Source organism: Halichoeres trimaculatus, unplaced genomic scaffold (genome assembly GCF_033239565.1).
Source record: "Halichoeres trimaculatus isolate MK-OKI-2021-1 unplaced genomic scaffold, fHalTri1.1 fHalTri1_scaffold_5, whole genome shotgun sequence".
NCBI classification, from domain to species: Eukaryota; Metazoa; Chordata; class Actinopteri; order Labriformes; family Labridae; genus Halichoeres; species Halichoeres trimaculatus.
This window is the reverse complement of record NW_027437183.1, coordinates 17563009-17579259: the sequence shown is the minus strand read 5'-3', so window position 1 is coordinate 17579259 and position 16251 is coordinate 17563009. Positions and strand designations below refer to the sequence as shown.

Genomic DNA, 16251 nt, shown 5'->3' with positions numbered 1-16251 from the left:
TTTAAACGTTTAATCTCACCGTGTATCATTAACAGAAGCTCATTTTTCGTCTTAATTGTTTAACCTTGAAAGGGAGACACAAAACACTTTCAAGTTCAGTGATCTTGAGGGAGAATTTTGTAGTTACTATGAATGGCTGCAGTTACAATTACATTACACTACATTACTGCTTTCCGCAACGGTAAAATCGCAGCATGTCACATTTTCTGTTTAGGAAATTCAATAACTTTGAAAACGTTTCTCTTTATTAATTTATTAATTTGTTTGTTTTGCTAGAGGGTGAAAGATTAAAAAATAACTACTCGGCCATCTCCACATGAAACGTACTTCACCACTGAAGGCGTTACAAGTTTGAACGTATGGTTCAGCATACCTCAATAACGATCTTTGCTCAACTTCCTCTCAGCCCTGTTCTCGCGGGAACTGCCGGAACGCGCCAAAGTAAGAAAACACAAGCCGCCTCAGTGACAGCTGCAGAGAAAACTGAACGACCACTTTCCGATAAAACTTCAGAAAACTGTTTTCAAATGTCTTTTGACTGACTCTATTGAAAAGCTGAGTGGAGGCTTTAGTTTCATTCCGAAGGTAAAGCCGGCAGTCAACCATAAAAATGGTTCTGCAAAACAGTGGAAGGTACCGAGCGGAAAGAGGACAAAGTGGAGACCAGGAAAACCAGTGAGTTGCTGAACCTCACATATTAATTTTACGAATTATTCTATATAATTAGCATTCACAGGTTATTTCGAGGGATACATACGTTAGGGTTATGGTTGACGGAGGGCATTGGGTCGTTAGATTGAGATGTTATTTGTGTTTGAACCAGGGACGATGGATCCGCGATGTCAGCACTCAAACGACTGGAGCGCAGTCAGTTCACTGACGAGATGGACGCACGCTTCGGATTCGACAGGATGAAGGAGCCAGGGGAGAAAACGGGTTGGCTGATCAACATGCATCCTGTAAGCTTGTCACAATGCTGCTTTGAGCTTTTTTGATGTCAAGATTAAAAAAAAAATGTATTTGTGATCCTTTGGTCCATTTGTGCTTTCAGACAGAGATCCTGGATGAAGACAAGAGAATGATCAGTGCTGTGGACTATTATTTCATTCAGGAGGATGGAAATAGATTTAAGGTGAGTTGTGACTTGACACCAGCTCAGTAGACTTGTTATTGTTTGTTAATAGCACACTCACTATAATATGAATCATATCATCTTTGCTCTTTCTGTAGGTGGCTCTCCCATTTAAGCCATATTTCTACATTGCCACTAAAAAGGTATGACAATGTATTTTGTTCAGTCGTTTGTCTCAAGTATTTAAACTCTGCTCTTAAAGACAGTTTTGTTTTCAGAACTGCGAAAGAGAAGTCATCTCATACTTATCAAAAAAGTTTCAAGGAAAGGTGGCAAAGCTTGAAATTGTGCCCAAGGAGGATCTTGACCTGGTGAGAGCTGTTGTTTTTGTAACCTTTGACAACACTGGTGCATTATTTTGTGCAAGATGAACAAAGACACACCTTTTCATATTTGAACTACGCTGGCTTTCTTTCTTTAGCAAAATCACCTCGTTGGACTCAAGAGGAACTACATTAAGCTGTCATTCAACACTGTGGATGATCTCATTAAAGTCAAACGTGAGATCTCACCTGCAGTACGCAAGAACAGAGAGAGGGAGCAGTCAAATGATGCCTACACTTCTATGTTATCCAGGTACGTTTGCACAATAAACATAAATGCTTCCCAAGTTCCCATAAGTTAAACCCTCTTTATTTTCACTTCATTGACCTGTAAACTGTTGTCTTTTTTTACAGTGCCTTATCAGGTGGCAATGTGACTTCAGCCGACGATGAAGGGACAATGAAGAGCATCACAGACCAGTTAGACAACATTGTTGACATGAGGGAATACGATGTGCCCTACCATGTGCGGTTGTCCATCGACCTTAAGATCCATGTGGTAAAGAGAGATTTATCTCCTGCTTTGAATGTTTTTAGAAAGAAGGTGAATGTACTCTGTGTACTGACCCTTACTGCTGCTTTTTTTTTTAGGCTCACTGGTACAATGTGCGATACAGAGGCAGCGCTTACCCACCTGAGATTGTACGAAGAGATGATCTTGTGGAACGACCAGTAAGAGTGTTTCAGAAAAAATGCAGCAAACAAGAAACCTTCAGTTTTTGAAGTTTGCATTTGACTTCCACTAAATCATCTGTTTTATTCTTTTCAGGACCCTGTTGTTCTGGCTTTTGACATTGAGACCACAAAACTCCCACTGAAATTCCCAGATGCAGAGAGCGATCAGATTATGATGATCTCCTACATGATTGATGGACAGGTGAGATGCATTTCAATCACGTATTTGTAACATATTTTCTGTCACAAATTCATTGACGGTTTCATTTATTATCTTTATGTTTCCTTCGAAGGGGTTTCTGATCACAAACAGAGAAATCGTCTCTGAGAATATTGAAGATTTTGAGTTCACTCCCAAACCTGAGTATGATGGGCCTTTCACAGTGTTTAACGAGGATGATGAGGTGAGTGCTATAATAGTGAATATAATATAAAGTGCTTTAAGATCAATGTAATATCATTTGGTGAACTTCCTTTATCTACAGGCGGCTCTCATTCAGAGGTGGTTTGAACATGTTCAAGAAACCAAACCAAACATCTTTGTCACCTACAATGGGGACTTCTTTGACTGGTGAGCTCTTTCTTTAAAACCACTCCAATAATTACTCAGAATAAGACATTTTCTTTGGTTTTCTGATTCTTTCAACCTGCTCCCTCTAGGCCTTTCATTGAGACCCGGGCTGCTCTTCATGGACTGAGCATGCACAGAGAGATCGGTTTCCAGAAGGACAGTCAGGGGGAGTACAAGTCCAGTCAAGCCATCCATATGGACTGCCTAAGGTTTCGCTCACACCTGTTTTTGTAAAATATGGCCCAGGTTTCTTTTATGTTTCTAACATCCTCCCCTGATCCTCCTCTGTGTCAGGTGGGTAAAGAGAGACAGCTACCTGCCTGTAGGAAGCCACAATCTAAAGGCAGCAGCGAAGGCAAAACTCAGCTATGACCCAGTGGAGCTGGATCCAGAGGAGATGTGCCGCATGGCAACTGAGGAGCCACAGGTACTGAAACATTCGAAGAAATGAAGAACCTGTTAGATATGAGTATTCTGTTTTTCTTTTCTTTTTAAACTTTCCTTTCTTCTTCTTTCAGACTTTAGCAACGTACTCTGTGTCCGACGCTGTGGCCACTTATTACCTGTACATGAAGTATGTTCACCCCTTCATCTTTGCTCTGTGCACCATCATCCCCATGGAGCCTGATGAGGTCTGAGCAATCTGTATTACATTTATTGATTACAATCCATAAAGAAAATAATTTTGATGATTATAACTTTCTTTTTCTTGCATTTTCTTTGTGTTACCAGGTGCTGCGTAAAGGTTCTGGCACTCTGTGTGAGGCCTTGCTCATGGTGCAAGCTTTCCATGCAAACATTATCTTCCCAAACAAACAGGAGCAGGTCTTCAACAAACTCACAGATGATGGCCATGTTTTGGACTCTGAGACCTACGTGGGTGGCCACGTGGAGGCGCTGGAGTCAGGCGTGTTCCGCAGTGACATCCCCTGCCGCTTCAAAATGGTGCAGTTGGACTAAGAGCCGCTTATTTGTTACCCTGTTTTAATTTCTATGTGTTAAACATGTCATCATGTTCTCATGTATTCACAGAATCCAGCTGCATTCGACTTCCTGTTGCAAAGAGTTGAGAGAACGATGCGACATGCCATTGAGGAAGAGGAGAAAATCCCTTTGGAGCAAGTCACCAACTTCAATGAGGTGCATCAGTCTTATTAATCATGTGTTTTATCCATATCTCTCCTCTTTGCTTAAGGTTCTAAAATATCTCTCCGGTGTTTCTTCTCAGGTTTGTGATGAGATCAAAAAGAAGCTGACCTCCTTGAAGGAGGTTCCAAACAGGATCGAGTGTCCACTAATCTACCATCTGGATGTCGGCGCCATGTACCCCAATATCATTCTCACTAACCGTCTGCAGGTAAAACAAAGACAAGAGAAGAATATGTGAAATAGAAAAATAGAAAAGAGTGGATTTAAATGTTTTCATGCGTTTACAGCCATCTGCAATGGTTGATGAAGCCACCTGTGCTGCCTGTGACTTTAACAAGCCTGGTGCTGCCTGTCAGCGGAGAATGACTTGGCAGTGGAGAGGAGAAATCAGTGAGTCAAATACAGACCAAAGATGAGTAGCTGCTGCCAGCACTACTCCAACAAGATCAAATTTTCTTTTGCTTTTCTGCAGTGCCCGCCAGCCGCAGTGAGTTCCATCGAATTCAGCAGCAGCTTGAGTCAGAGAAGTTCCCGCCATTTTTTCCTAATGGTCCTCCTCGAGCCTTCCACACACTCAACAGAGAGGAGCAGGCCAAACATGAGAAGAAACGTCTAGCAGGTCTCCTCAGATGTTGATTCTAGTCGTCTGAAATTTAGCTGGTTGTAAAAAGCTGTCAGACCTCTCACCTCTCTTTTTTTCATTTTAGACTACTGCAAGAAGGCGTACAAGAAGACTCACGTCACCAAGCTGGAAGAGCGAGTCACCACCATATGTCAGAGAGAAAACTCGTTCTACGTCGACACTGTAAGAGCTTTCAGAGACCGACGATACGAATTCAAAGGACTCCACAAGGTACCTTGTTGTTTTTCTCTTTATTGATAAAGTTCAAGTAATATTCATCCCTTCTACTAAGTACTCGTTAAGTTATTATTGAATACTTTTTGCGTGCTATCTCTGCTTCAGGTGTGGAAGAAGAAGTTGTCAGCAGCTCAGGACAATGGAGATGCTGCCGAGGTGAAGCGCTGCAAAAACATGGAGATCCTCTATGAGTCTCTGCAGCTGGCTCACAAGTGTATTCTCAACTCTTTCTATGGTTACGTCATGAGGAAAGGGTACGAGTCAGCAAACTTTTCATCACCAGAGTCAGGAAATATTATCTCATGCAAGCTCTGTCATCTCTGCTGCTGCTAGTGCTGACCCAGTTTGTGCTGTCTGTGCTTCCACTAGGGCACGCTGGTACTCCATGGAGATGGCTGGCATCGTGTGCTACACTGGAGCCAACATCATCACTCAGGCCAGAGAGATCATTGAACAAATAGGGTGGGTGTCATTCTGAGTTTATAGGTAATACCTGATCAGTGAGAGCAGGTTCTGACAAGCTGGTGTCCAACACTGTTTCATGAGTAAATCTGTGTACATCTTTATGGGTGGTATCCAGGGTCTGCAGTATTATTTTAATTTTAGAAGAAGAAATTCAGAATTTGTGCTTTATGAAATGCTACAGTTATTTTTTTCTGCCCCTCAGACGGCCTCTAGAGTTGGACACTGATGGTATCTGGTGTGTCCTTCCCAACACCTTTCCTGAGAACTTTGTGGTGAAAACCAGTAACGAAAAGAAGCCCAAAGTGACCATCTCCTACCCTGGAGCCATGCTAAACATCATGGTAAAGGAGGGCTTCACCAACGATCAGTACCACGAGCTGGTTGACCCTGCCTCCCTCACATACAACACCAGGTCAGAAAACAGCATCTTCTTTGAGGTGGATGGGCCGTACCTGGCCATGATCCTGCCTGCATCCAAAGAGGAGGGGAAAAAACTGAAGAAAAGGTGTGGCAATGCTTTATTTGTTTTAGTCTGTTACCAAATCAAGCAAAGGGTGTACCTGGATGAATTGTAAAATTGTATAAAACTGTTTTTTTTTTGCAGGTATGCTGTGTTTAATGAGGACGGCTCCCTGGCTGAGCTGAAGGGTTTTGAAGTGAAGAGGAGAGGAGAGCTCCAGCTCATTAAGATTTTTCAGTCTTCAGTGTTTGAGGCTTTTCTCAAAGGAACCACCCTGGAGGAGGTGTACGCCTCTGTGGCCAAAGTGGCCGACTACTGGCTGGATGTTTTGTACAGCAAGGTACAAATCTCTGATCAGATGCTGTTAAAAATCTCTCCAGTATGACAAAATAATCTGTGTGTTGTGTAGCAGTGATTTGTAGAAAGTTTTCAAAGTACAATGTAAGAATGCTGAGTTAAATGTTTGATAGTTGTCATTTATCTTCATGAAAATCTTATTGATGACTCATTTCCCTAATTTTCCAGGCTGCCAACATGCCAGATGCAGAGCTGTTTGAACTGATCTCAGAGAATCGGTCGATGTCCAGGAAGCTGGAGGAGTACGGAGAGCAGAAGTCGACATCCATCAGCACAGCGAAGAGGCTTGCTGAGTTTCTTGGGGACCAAATGGTGAAAGATAAAGGTCTGAGCTGCCGCTATGTCATCTCCAGAAAACCTGAGGGCTCTCCTGTCACAGAAAGGTTGGACAACACATTAAACTGCCCTATTAGAGCATTCATTGTTTAAGCTTGGTAAAAAAACATCTCAAAGCACTTAATTAAAGTTCAAAACTTAACAGCGCTGTTTTTGATATAAGACACCAATAAGAAAACAAGATTAGTATCTAACAAATAGCAAGTCTCCGTCTTAGTGGCCTCATTGACAAGCACACTGTAAGTGCAATCGTAATGACATTTCTGCTCAGAGGCCTTTGTTTCTCTTTCTCTAGAAGCCCGGCCATGATGATGATAAATAGATTGTCTGCTGTAAGCAGGATCAAATAAAGTGATGCCAGTGTTGCTTGTCCAATGTTAAATGTCGTTGAGAAGCTGCACTTTGTAATATAAGCAGAGTAAAAGCCTTCAGAGTGGCACTGATTGATGCCTGTCTCTCTCCATCAGAGCTATTCCTCTGGCCATCTTTCAGGCCGAGTCCAGCGTGAAAAAACATTTCCTCCGTAAGTGGTTGAAGATGCCCAGCATGCATGACTTGGACATCCGCTCTGTGAGTTTTGAAACATATATCTAATGCACTTAATACAAGCTGTTGGTTTCTTGTCTGTTAATACATTTGAGTGCGTCCTGTGACATCGCTGTTGACCCTTTCAGATCCTTGACTGGGGTTACTACATAGAGCGTTTGGGTAGTGCCATCCAGAAAATCATCACCATTCCTGCCGCTCTTCAACAGGTGAAACTTTTGACGACATTTAATCTCCCTGTGTATCTTTGGTTGACATATATCTGATGTTTTAAATGTCTGTGTTTATTATTAGGTGAAGAATCCAGTACCCAGAGTGAGGCATCCTGACTGGCTTCACAAGAAACTCCTGGAGAAAAATGATATATACAAGCAGAAGAAGATCAGTGAGCTCTTCACCAGTGAGGGCAAAAGACAGGTTTGTTCACTGTACAGCCTCACATGGTCACTTTTTATCGTGAAGTTTAGAAGATTTCTTTTTGATGGGAAGAGATTATTCTATGATTTATTCATTTTTTTCCAAACTAGGTGGCCCATCAGCCTCTTCCAGCAGGCCAAGCTGCAGACATTGAGGACTTCGGGATGCCAGCCAAGCCTCTGCAGCCAGCCATCCTCATCAGCACCAAAAGGAAGCGTGTTTCTCAGGGAGAGGACAGTCAGGTGGAGTCTCAGGATATGGAGCTCACTCAGTCCTGGAGAGAGATCCTGGGGCCGCCCCCACCCATGGGAAACACACGGGTAGGATATCATCAGCAAGAACAGAGTGGTTCCTGTTTCATATCTTTCAGGATTTAACTGTTGATAACTTTCCAGAAAACAGTAATATTGATACGGTGTGTTTACAGGAGGAACGTCTTGTGTGGCTTCGCTACCACAAGAAGAAGTGGGAGCTGCAGCTGAGGCAAAGAAAAGAAAGGAAGAAGAGGAGGAGGCTGCTGGATGGCGAAGCTCAGCCTGTAGGGGGAGGAGTGATCAGAGATGGCCCAACAACAGGCCTGGGGAGCTTCCTCCGCAGAACAGCGCGCAGCATCCTGGACATGCCATGGCAAATAGTGCAGGTGAGGTGGTACTGCCTTAGTTAGCGTCATGCTGATAAACATGTCTGTTCCTATGGAGCTTTTAAGAGGATGTGTTTTCATCTCAGATTGCAGAAACAAGTCACCCTGGTCTGTACAAGCTGTGGGCTGTCATCGGAAATGACCTCCACTGCATGAAGCTCAACATCCCTCGAGTCTTCTACGTCAACCAGAAAGTCCCAAAACAAGAGGAGGGCGCCATGTACAAAAAGGCATGTGATGAGAAACATGATAAAAACGATCTGTTGGAGTCTGATCAGTATCTAATCAAAGTGATAAAATGTGATTTATCTGTTTGTCTCCAGGTAAACCGCATGCTGCCTCGCTCCAACATGGTCTACTACCTGTATGAGTACTGCGTGCCAGAGGACATGTACCAGGAGCACATCAATGAGATCAACGCTGACCTGTCTGCTCCAGACATCGAAGGAGTTTATGAAACACAGGTATCATTCTTTTAAAAGGTGCAATTCAGGAAATCCACTGGGTTTCAAGCCTCCCTGTGATGTTTCTACATGTTTCTGTCCAAGTTGTGTGACTGTGTAGTCATAAGGCGTATTTGATTTCTTCTCAGGTCCCGTTGCTGTTTCGAGCTCTGGTGCAGCTGGGATGTGTGTGTATGGTCAACAAACATGTGGTGAGGGATCTGGCAGGCAAGGAGGCCGACACATTTGACCTTGAGCATCTGGAGATGAGGTCTCTGGCCCAGTTCAGCTACTTGGAACCTGGTAAGACTTTTTTTTAATTTCCCATTTTCTCCTGGTTTAACCAAACAATTTGCATGTTACATTGAATATGTTTTACTACATTTGTAAAAAGGAGCAAAACCATGAAGTTTCAATAATTTTCACACTAATGGTCCTATAGTACCATGTTTAACATCATTTCATGTTGTTCTCTTCTCAGGGAGTGTTCGCCACATGTACTTGTATCATCACAGCCAGGGTCACAAGGCTCTGTTTGGCCTCTTCATCCCCTCTCAGCGTAAAGCCAGCATCTTCATCCTGGACACTGTAAGAAGAATTACTCACTTTCTGTGCCTGTTTTTTACTGATGGCTAACAGTGACTAACATATACGATATATTTTTAATAAAAAAATAGCATTGTATTCAGGGCAATACTTTATGATGTTTAATGTAAAAGAAGTCTAGTCTTTGAGTTTTAGAACACAATTTAACTTATTTTCAATGCTTGTTTTATTCGCTGAAAGAATTTTTTTTTGTTCTGAAATTGTTGCCACAGATTTGATTCTTTTATTTTAACTCCTCAGGTGAGAAGCAACCAGATGCCTAACCTGGGTAACCTCTACACAGCTGAGCGCACCTCCCTCCTGGAGAAGACAACAGAGGAGCTCCTTCCTCCAGAAAAACACAACTTTGATGTCCGAGCTGAAAATGACGTGAAAGCTATTTACCGCGCTCTGCAACGCATACTGCTGAACTACAAGGTAAATCTGGCGTCACCTGTTAGATACACACAGTTATCTTCATACACACAACACTTTTTTTTTAGGTTATACACTTAAGTTCAACGTGTAAAAACAAGGCTCTGCTTCGTGTACTGCTGTACAGGAGGAACGCCGTGGGCCCACTCTCATTGCGTTGCAGTCAAACTGGGAGCTGCGACGGTTGGCAGCAGGGATGCCAGTTCTTGAGGAGTTTCCAGTCGTTCCAGTACATGTAGTGGATGAAATCAGTTATAATGTGCTGGACTGGCAACGCCACGGTGCACGACGCATGATTCGCCACTACCTCAACCTGGACAGCTGCCTGTCACAGGCCTTTGACATGGCCAGGTATGAACCACCCACTGCTGTCCAAAGAATCTTTATTCCAACAGAGAAGTCTGTTGTTTTGTTGCATTTTGTTTTGGAGTGAATTTTTAGACATGACCAATGGTATATCTGTTTTTCTTAGGTATTATCACCTACCTGTGGGGAATTTGCCTCAGGATGTGTCCATCTTTGGCTCAGACTTGTTCCTTGCAAGACATCTACGCAAACACAACCACCTGTTGTGGCTGTCACCCACAGCGAGGCCTGACCTTGGAGGAAAAGAGGCTGATGATAGCCGACTTGTGATGGAAAGTGATGAAAGGGGCTCAGTGGAGATCAACGCTCAAGGATGCTATTCTACAGGTACACACAGCAGAGACACAGTTCCTTCACTGTTGTTACATAAAGGTCCAGGTTATTATCATCTCATCTTTATACAAAGGATGATACTTAGGCACAGCCTGTTTCTGTTTCTATCAGTGTGTGTGGAGCTGGACCTGCAGAGCCTGGCAGTGAACACCATACTCCAGTCACAGCACGTCAACGACATGGAGGGCGGAGCCAGTCTGGGTGTCAGTTTTGATGTGATCCAGCAGGCCTCGTTGGAGGACATGATGTCTGGCAACCAGGGAGCCAGCGCACTGGCTAGCTATGATGAGACTGCTCTCTGCTCCAACACTTTCAGGTGTGCAAACACATACTGTACATAATCCCGTGCTTCCTTTTGTTCCCTTATTGCTTTGTTCACAGCAATGTTTGGTCTGTGTTGTGTGGGCAGGATTCTGAAGAGCATGGTGGTTGGATGGGTCAGGGAGATTACACAATACCATAACGTTTATGCAGACAACCAGGTGATGCACTTCTACCGCTGGCTGCGCTCTCCCAGCTCTCTTCTCTATGACCCTGCACTGCATCGTACGCTGCACAACATGATGAAGAAGGTGTTTCTACAGTGAGTGCCACATCATCCTCTGGACTGGAATAAGTGTTTTTTAGAAATAAAATTTCTATGTCATTAACAAGATGGAGGTTGCACCATTAGCTAAAAAAAGATTGTATCTTTATGCTTAAAGACGGGTTAAGGCCTGCAGAGAGTGCCTGTATTTTTGAGAAAATATCTTCAATTTGTCTTATTCAGTCCTACGGGGCAGTATCCTTTATTTTCTTTCCGTCTTCTAAAACCCATAAACAATACAAAACAAGGATGGAGAAGACATTACACACCACATTTCTGAAATATGCTGGGAATGGGATTTGCCATGTTGTTATAGGACGGGACTGTGATGCTGTTAATATTAATTTACTTAAATAAAAGTATAATCCTCTCATTCTGCTGACAGGTTGGTGGCAGAGTTCAAACGTCTGGGCTCAACAGTGGTGTATGGAAACTTCAACAGGATCCTCCTGTGCACCAAAAAACGGAGGATCGACGACGCCATTGGCTACGTGGAATACATCACCAACAGGTCAGATGACTAGTCTCTGCAGGTCACATCTTGAGCAAAAGCGCAAGAGAGATTGTTTTGAAACGTAAAAAGTGCTGTAAGAGGGGAAGAAAAAGTTTTTTGATTCTGAGCCAGAATACTAAAAACACAAGCACCCATTAGAGCAGTGAGATGATGCTGTGGTCTCCATCAAAAGTGAACCATCTAAAGCAAACAAAGACGAGGAAAAAAGCCCATTAGACTAATGACGGGGAAAAAGGCAGTGAAGTCATTGGTGATGTATTGATATTGGAACTGAGGGCCTATTATCTTTTAGCTTATGTCCATTGTGATGATTTTGTGGCTAGAATCAAATGATTGTCCCACCCCTGAGGCAGTATTACTGCAGCATTTCTATATTAATCTCACAGGAAAACAAAAATGCTTTTAACTATCAGATCAATATTACAGTGATCAACTCTGAGCATCTGTGTGGTAACACCAATTACTGTCACCCCAACAACTTTGTATTTCATCGTATCATTCTCACCTCACATGACCCAAAATCTGACACACCATTTTACCAAACTTTTTCTCCTCTAGTATCCACTCCAGGGAAATCTTTCACTCCTTGTCTATTACCTTCTCCCGCTGCTGGGAGTTTGTGCTCTGGATGGATCCAGCTAACTACGGTGGTGTGAAGGGCAAACTTCCCTCTAGCCTCCTGTTTGGAGAGGTGAATAAAACTTCTGCTTCCCGTCATATTTTGATTAAATAACAACATCAACAGGACAGAACCCATGTCTCCTTCATGCTTGTTTTTAGGACGCAGCAAAAGACAAGAGAAAGAGACAAGAGGAAGGAGATGATGAGGGGAGTGAAGATGAAGAGGAAAACGAGGTGGAGGAAGAGGACGGTGATGGAGAGACAGATGAGGTGGAGGAGCTGATCGAGAGCAACTGGAACATCATGCAGTATTTGCCCCAAACTGCATCCTGTCAGAAATACTTCCTCATGATCATCTCCGGTGAGAAGCAATCGATACACTTTTTTTTGTTGTTGTTCTCATTTTTTCAACAACTCTTCCTGACTAACACTTTTCTACATCAGCATACATCGCAGCGGTCTACCACAGCATGAAAGAGGAGCTGAGACGCAACGCTCCAGGGGCCACGCCAGTCAAGAGGCGTGCAGATAGCCAGGCTTCTCAGCAGGCAGTGGGGGATTTAAGTGCTCTTCCTGGTAAGATAGAGTTACTGAACACCTACCTGGTGTTCTTTTAGGAACTCCACATTACTGCTGACTGGTGTTTGCAACACCTCAGTCTTTGATGTGATTTTCACTCTCAAATCCCCTTCACAGGAATGATCTCCTTCTCTCAGGAGTATGTGTCCAGTGAGCTGACCCAAAACTTTTTCACCATCACTCAAAAAATCCAGAAGAAGGTGACGGGTACCAGGAGTGTGACCCAGCCCTCAGAAATGTTCCCTGTCCTGCCTGGATCCCATCTGCCACTCAACAACCCTGCACTGGAGTTTATTAAATATGTCTGCCAGGTAACATTACTTATATCGCAGCTCTCAAAACCCTGGCAATGAAACAGCATCTGCAAGAACTGGAAGTGAACTTACATATTAGGCATTGTGGTGTTTTCAGAGGCTAGCAATCAATAATTTCCTGCCGAGACCTCTATTTCCTGTCTGTTGAAAAAAGTCTCAGTGTCACTGTGCACAGAAAGTTATAAAGAGGCTTCACTCTGGCTTACTCATGTGGAATGAGCCTAAAGACATAGGCTTTGATGACGCAGCATCAAACTGAATGTTTAGATGTGTTCAGAGTAGGGCTTTCATTTTAACTCGTCAATTAGATTAATTAATTACACCGCAAATTAACGCGTTTTAAAAATAACTGCAGATTAATCTGGATCCCAAACCCACAGGGCGTTCAAAGATGCACTTATTTTCAAATGTCTGGCATTTACAAACCATTTGTTCTATTCAAAAGCTGTAAAAAAAAAAAAAAGTGGTGTTCTCGTCAGATTCTCAGATTTCCGACGGTCCCTGAATGTATCACATGTGAAGTCAGCAACATGCTTTAAACCGAGGAGAAGAGAGCGTGATTTTTGTGAGACTGCCGTCCACATTTCGTTTATTCATACGTCCTTTTTGAAAATCTGCAGAAAATCAACCGTTTGTTCTAGCTCAATTCTGTAAAAAACAGATACTGCATTAAACAAGCCCCGAATGATCAATATTTGTCCTGTATTTAAATCTAAAGAATTCTTTGAAAATTTGCTTCCATCTTCCTGGTGTCATGTCTCAGCTTGGGGCTGCTCTGCACCAATGAGCAACAGTTTGTGTGTTCAGAGCATGTAAAACTGAAAATACTTCACTCTTCTTTAATCCAAGACTTAAATAAAGTGTTTTGTACATAGTTCCTCACAGTTTTTAGCCTTTAGCCCTGGTTCTCCTGACCTCACAGAAGTATAGAACTTCACGTTGCAGTGAAAATTGAGTCCACATCAAGTAAAAATGTGGCAGAAGCAAAAACCGTCCGAAAAATCAAATCAGCTTATCTTAGGTGCTGGAATGTGTAGATTTTGTAAAGATAGAACCATAACACTTTTTTCATGTGTTCCTTTTGCCTCAGGGTACCTAAAAATGTGTTGTATATATTCCCACCTTATTTTTACATGTTTTTTAATGTCTTTTAATGTAATTTTAATGACCTGGAATTCAAATTCTTTATTTTGGGACCTTAAGCAGATATGAGATTAAAATGCGATTAATTAGATTAATTAATTAAAAATCCTGTAATTAATTAGATTAATTTTTTTAATCGCCTGACAGCACTAGTTCAGAGATAATTAATAGATGAGAGTCAGTGTGCTGTTACAGCTGATTGGGTCCTGCCTGCTTTTTCTCTCCATCTCATCATCTCTACTGTATGTCTCTTTAGGTCCTTTCACTGGACGCCAACATCGTGAACCAGGTGAACAAGCTGAAGAGAGACCTCCTGCGTCTTGTCGATGTTGGAGAGTTTTCAGAGAACGCCCACTTCCGTGATCCCTGCAACTCCTACGTCCTGCTGGAGGTTATCTGCCACCACTGCAACTTCTGTCGTGACCTCGACCTTTGCAAGGACCCAGCGGTCGCACAAGTAAGAGAAGCATTGATGGGCTTTCTGAACTGAACAACATAGCCTTTACATGTAGAGCATGCACCATAACACTTAACCCCAGCCGTCCCCTCTACTCATTCACACTTCTCCCATCTGGATGCAGATACAGGGCCATAGCCTGGAAACGGGCGCATTTCAGCAGGAGCTTTGTCCCCCTTGCATTACTCTGCTGAACAAAGGATCTTCTGTAGAGTGTTGTAAATATGTGTGTGACAATGCGTGGCTATGCTTTTTCTTGAGGGCATGTATATGGAAGTATATGTGTACTATTCTGGTTTTTGTGTGTGCACTTTTTCCTGTCTGTGTGTGTGTACTTTTTCTGTGCAGACAGTGGCAACAAATTTCCTGTGAAGGACATCAAAGGATGTATCTATCTATCATCCCAATGCTTCTAATGCACCACGGTTTGAACGCGGCCATCATTTGTTTTAATCTCATCTGAATAAATTGTCGTTGTCTCCCCTCAGGATGGATCTGTGCTGCCTCAGTGGTTCTGCTCAAACTGCCAGGCGCAGTATGAGACTGAGTCTATTGAGATGGCTCTGGTGGAGGCTCTGCAGAAAAAGCTGATGAGCTACACTCTGCAGGATCTGGTAAGAAAAATAGGATTATCCGTTGCTAAACATTGTGCCACAGTCTTTCACATTTATCTTGTTTAAAAAAATCTCTTCATGTGATTTTAGGTTTGTACAAAATGTAAAGGAGTGAAGGAAGCGAACATGCCCCTGTACTGCAAATGTGCCGGGAGCTTTGAGCTCACTTTCCCAGCCAAGGTTTTTTTTCCACTCAGTTACACCTCCAGAGCAAATGCTATGCACATAACGCCAGGGATGACTGTGTCTGACACTTTTTTTCTCTTTCTTCTTTTTAAAGAGCTTCTCAGAGCAGATCATGGTGTTTCGGAGCATAGCATCCCATTACAACATGAGCTTCCTGGAGGAAACAATCGACTGGTTACTTGTTATGAGTCCACACATCAACCAGAGCATTCACTAGATGTGACATCCACCACAAAAATGCAGCAATCCCTCAGCCTCACCTGTGGCAAATACTTTCAAATATGGGAAACTTTGATATTTTTGTGCACTTGCTCATCAGCCTTTTTGATGTATGTAAGCAGATGTGTAATCAGGACACTGTAGAGGCAGGCTGCAGGAGAAAGTGTAGATATTTTGAATTCATGAGTGTGCTGTAATAGCATTATTATTGTGTATGAATTTTGTATTTGGCTGTTAATAAATATTTTTCTACATGTTTTAACCTGATTTTGTTTTCTGCTTAGTAACTCAGTACTGTAGAAAGAGTTGACAAATCCAGGGGCAATACTTGTATGAAAATTACCTTCTGATCAAGCAGCATCTGCTTGTGTCTGAAACTTTTCCTTTCTTGGCTGCTATACTTCCAGTCTCTTTTGACACCAGCATTTATTTCGTTAACTTTTACTGAAAAGCACAAAATCTGTCAATCAAGATTTTGTGTCAGTTTTTTTATTATTATTATTAAAGAACATTTAATATTTAGCATCTCGTCATCAACATTTCACTTTCACAACATTTTTACCTCGGCCACAGTATGATACATAATTTTGTCATGTTTTAAAACTTCTCACTGAATGAGACATTTGACTCCTTGTGTATAAATCACATTAATGTGTGAATTTAGTGTGAACAGATCAAACTTTTCTAGTTTTTAAATATCTTCTGATAGTCAGAGACTACCGGAGGAGCGTCTTACAGCAGCTGTGAACAATTCTGCATTACAATGTTCTTAACCCATGCATCTCCATCACTTTAACCTCATTGGCCCACAGATGACTCACTTTGCCTCTGATGGGTCTCTCCCAGACGAGTAATCACATTGTAGACTCTGATCTGAGGCACAATTAGATTGGCTTCTTGAAGCTTCTTGCTGAAAAATACTGAAC

General features: G+C 42.5%; 1 protein-coding gene across 1 annotated transcript; it reads left to right on the top strand.

Moving 5' to 3' along the window:
* The first annotated feature begins 431 nt into the window (after positions 1 to 431).
* pole (polymerase (DNA directed), epsilon) lies at positions 432 to 15648 on the top strand. Its single transcript, XM_074671111.1, has 48 exons — positions 432 to 675; positions 824 to 959; positions 1052 to 1132; positions 1231 to 1275; positions 1351 to 1443; positions 1554 to 1708; positions 1810 to 1954; positions 2047 to 2127; positions 2225 to 2332; positions 2424 to 2534; positions 2616 to 2701; positions 2791 to 2910; positions 2996 to 3128; positions 3220 to 3333; positions 3434 to 3646; positions 3734 to 3841; positions 3930 to 4058; positions 4138 to 4240; positions 4323 to 4469; positions 4558 to 4703; positions 4815 to 4963; positions 5079 to 5171; positions 5377 to 5679; positions 5779 to 5974; positions 6160 to 6374; positions 6795 to 6897; positions 7002 to 7082; positions 7168 to 7290; positions 7401 to 7610; positions 7718 to 7930; positions 8017 to 8160; positions 8254 to 8394; positions 8523 to 8676; positions 8855 to 8961; positions 9220 to 9396; positions 9521 to 9744; positions 9866 to 10086; positions 10204 to 10408; positions 10502 to 10675; positions 11064 to 11189; positions 11751 to 11883; positions 11973 to 12174; positions 12258 to 12389; positions 12510 to 12703; positions 14106 to 14306; positions 14795 to 14920; positions 15011 to 15100; positions 15201 to 15648. The coding sequence occupies exons 1-48, from the start codon at positions 611 to 613 to the stop codon at positions 15321 to 15323; spliced, it is 6879 nt and encodes a 2292-aa protein (XP_074527212.1). The 5' UTR covers positions 432 to 610; the 3' UTR covers positions 15324 to 15648.
* Positions 15649 to 16251: the final 603 nt, after the last annotated feature.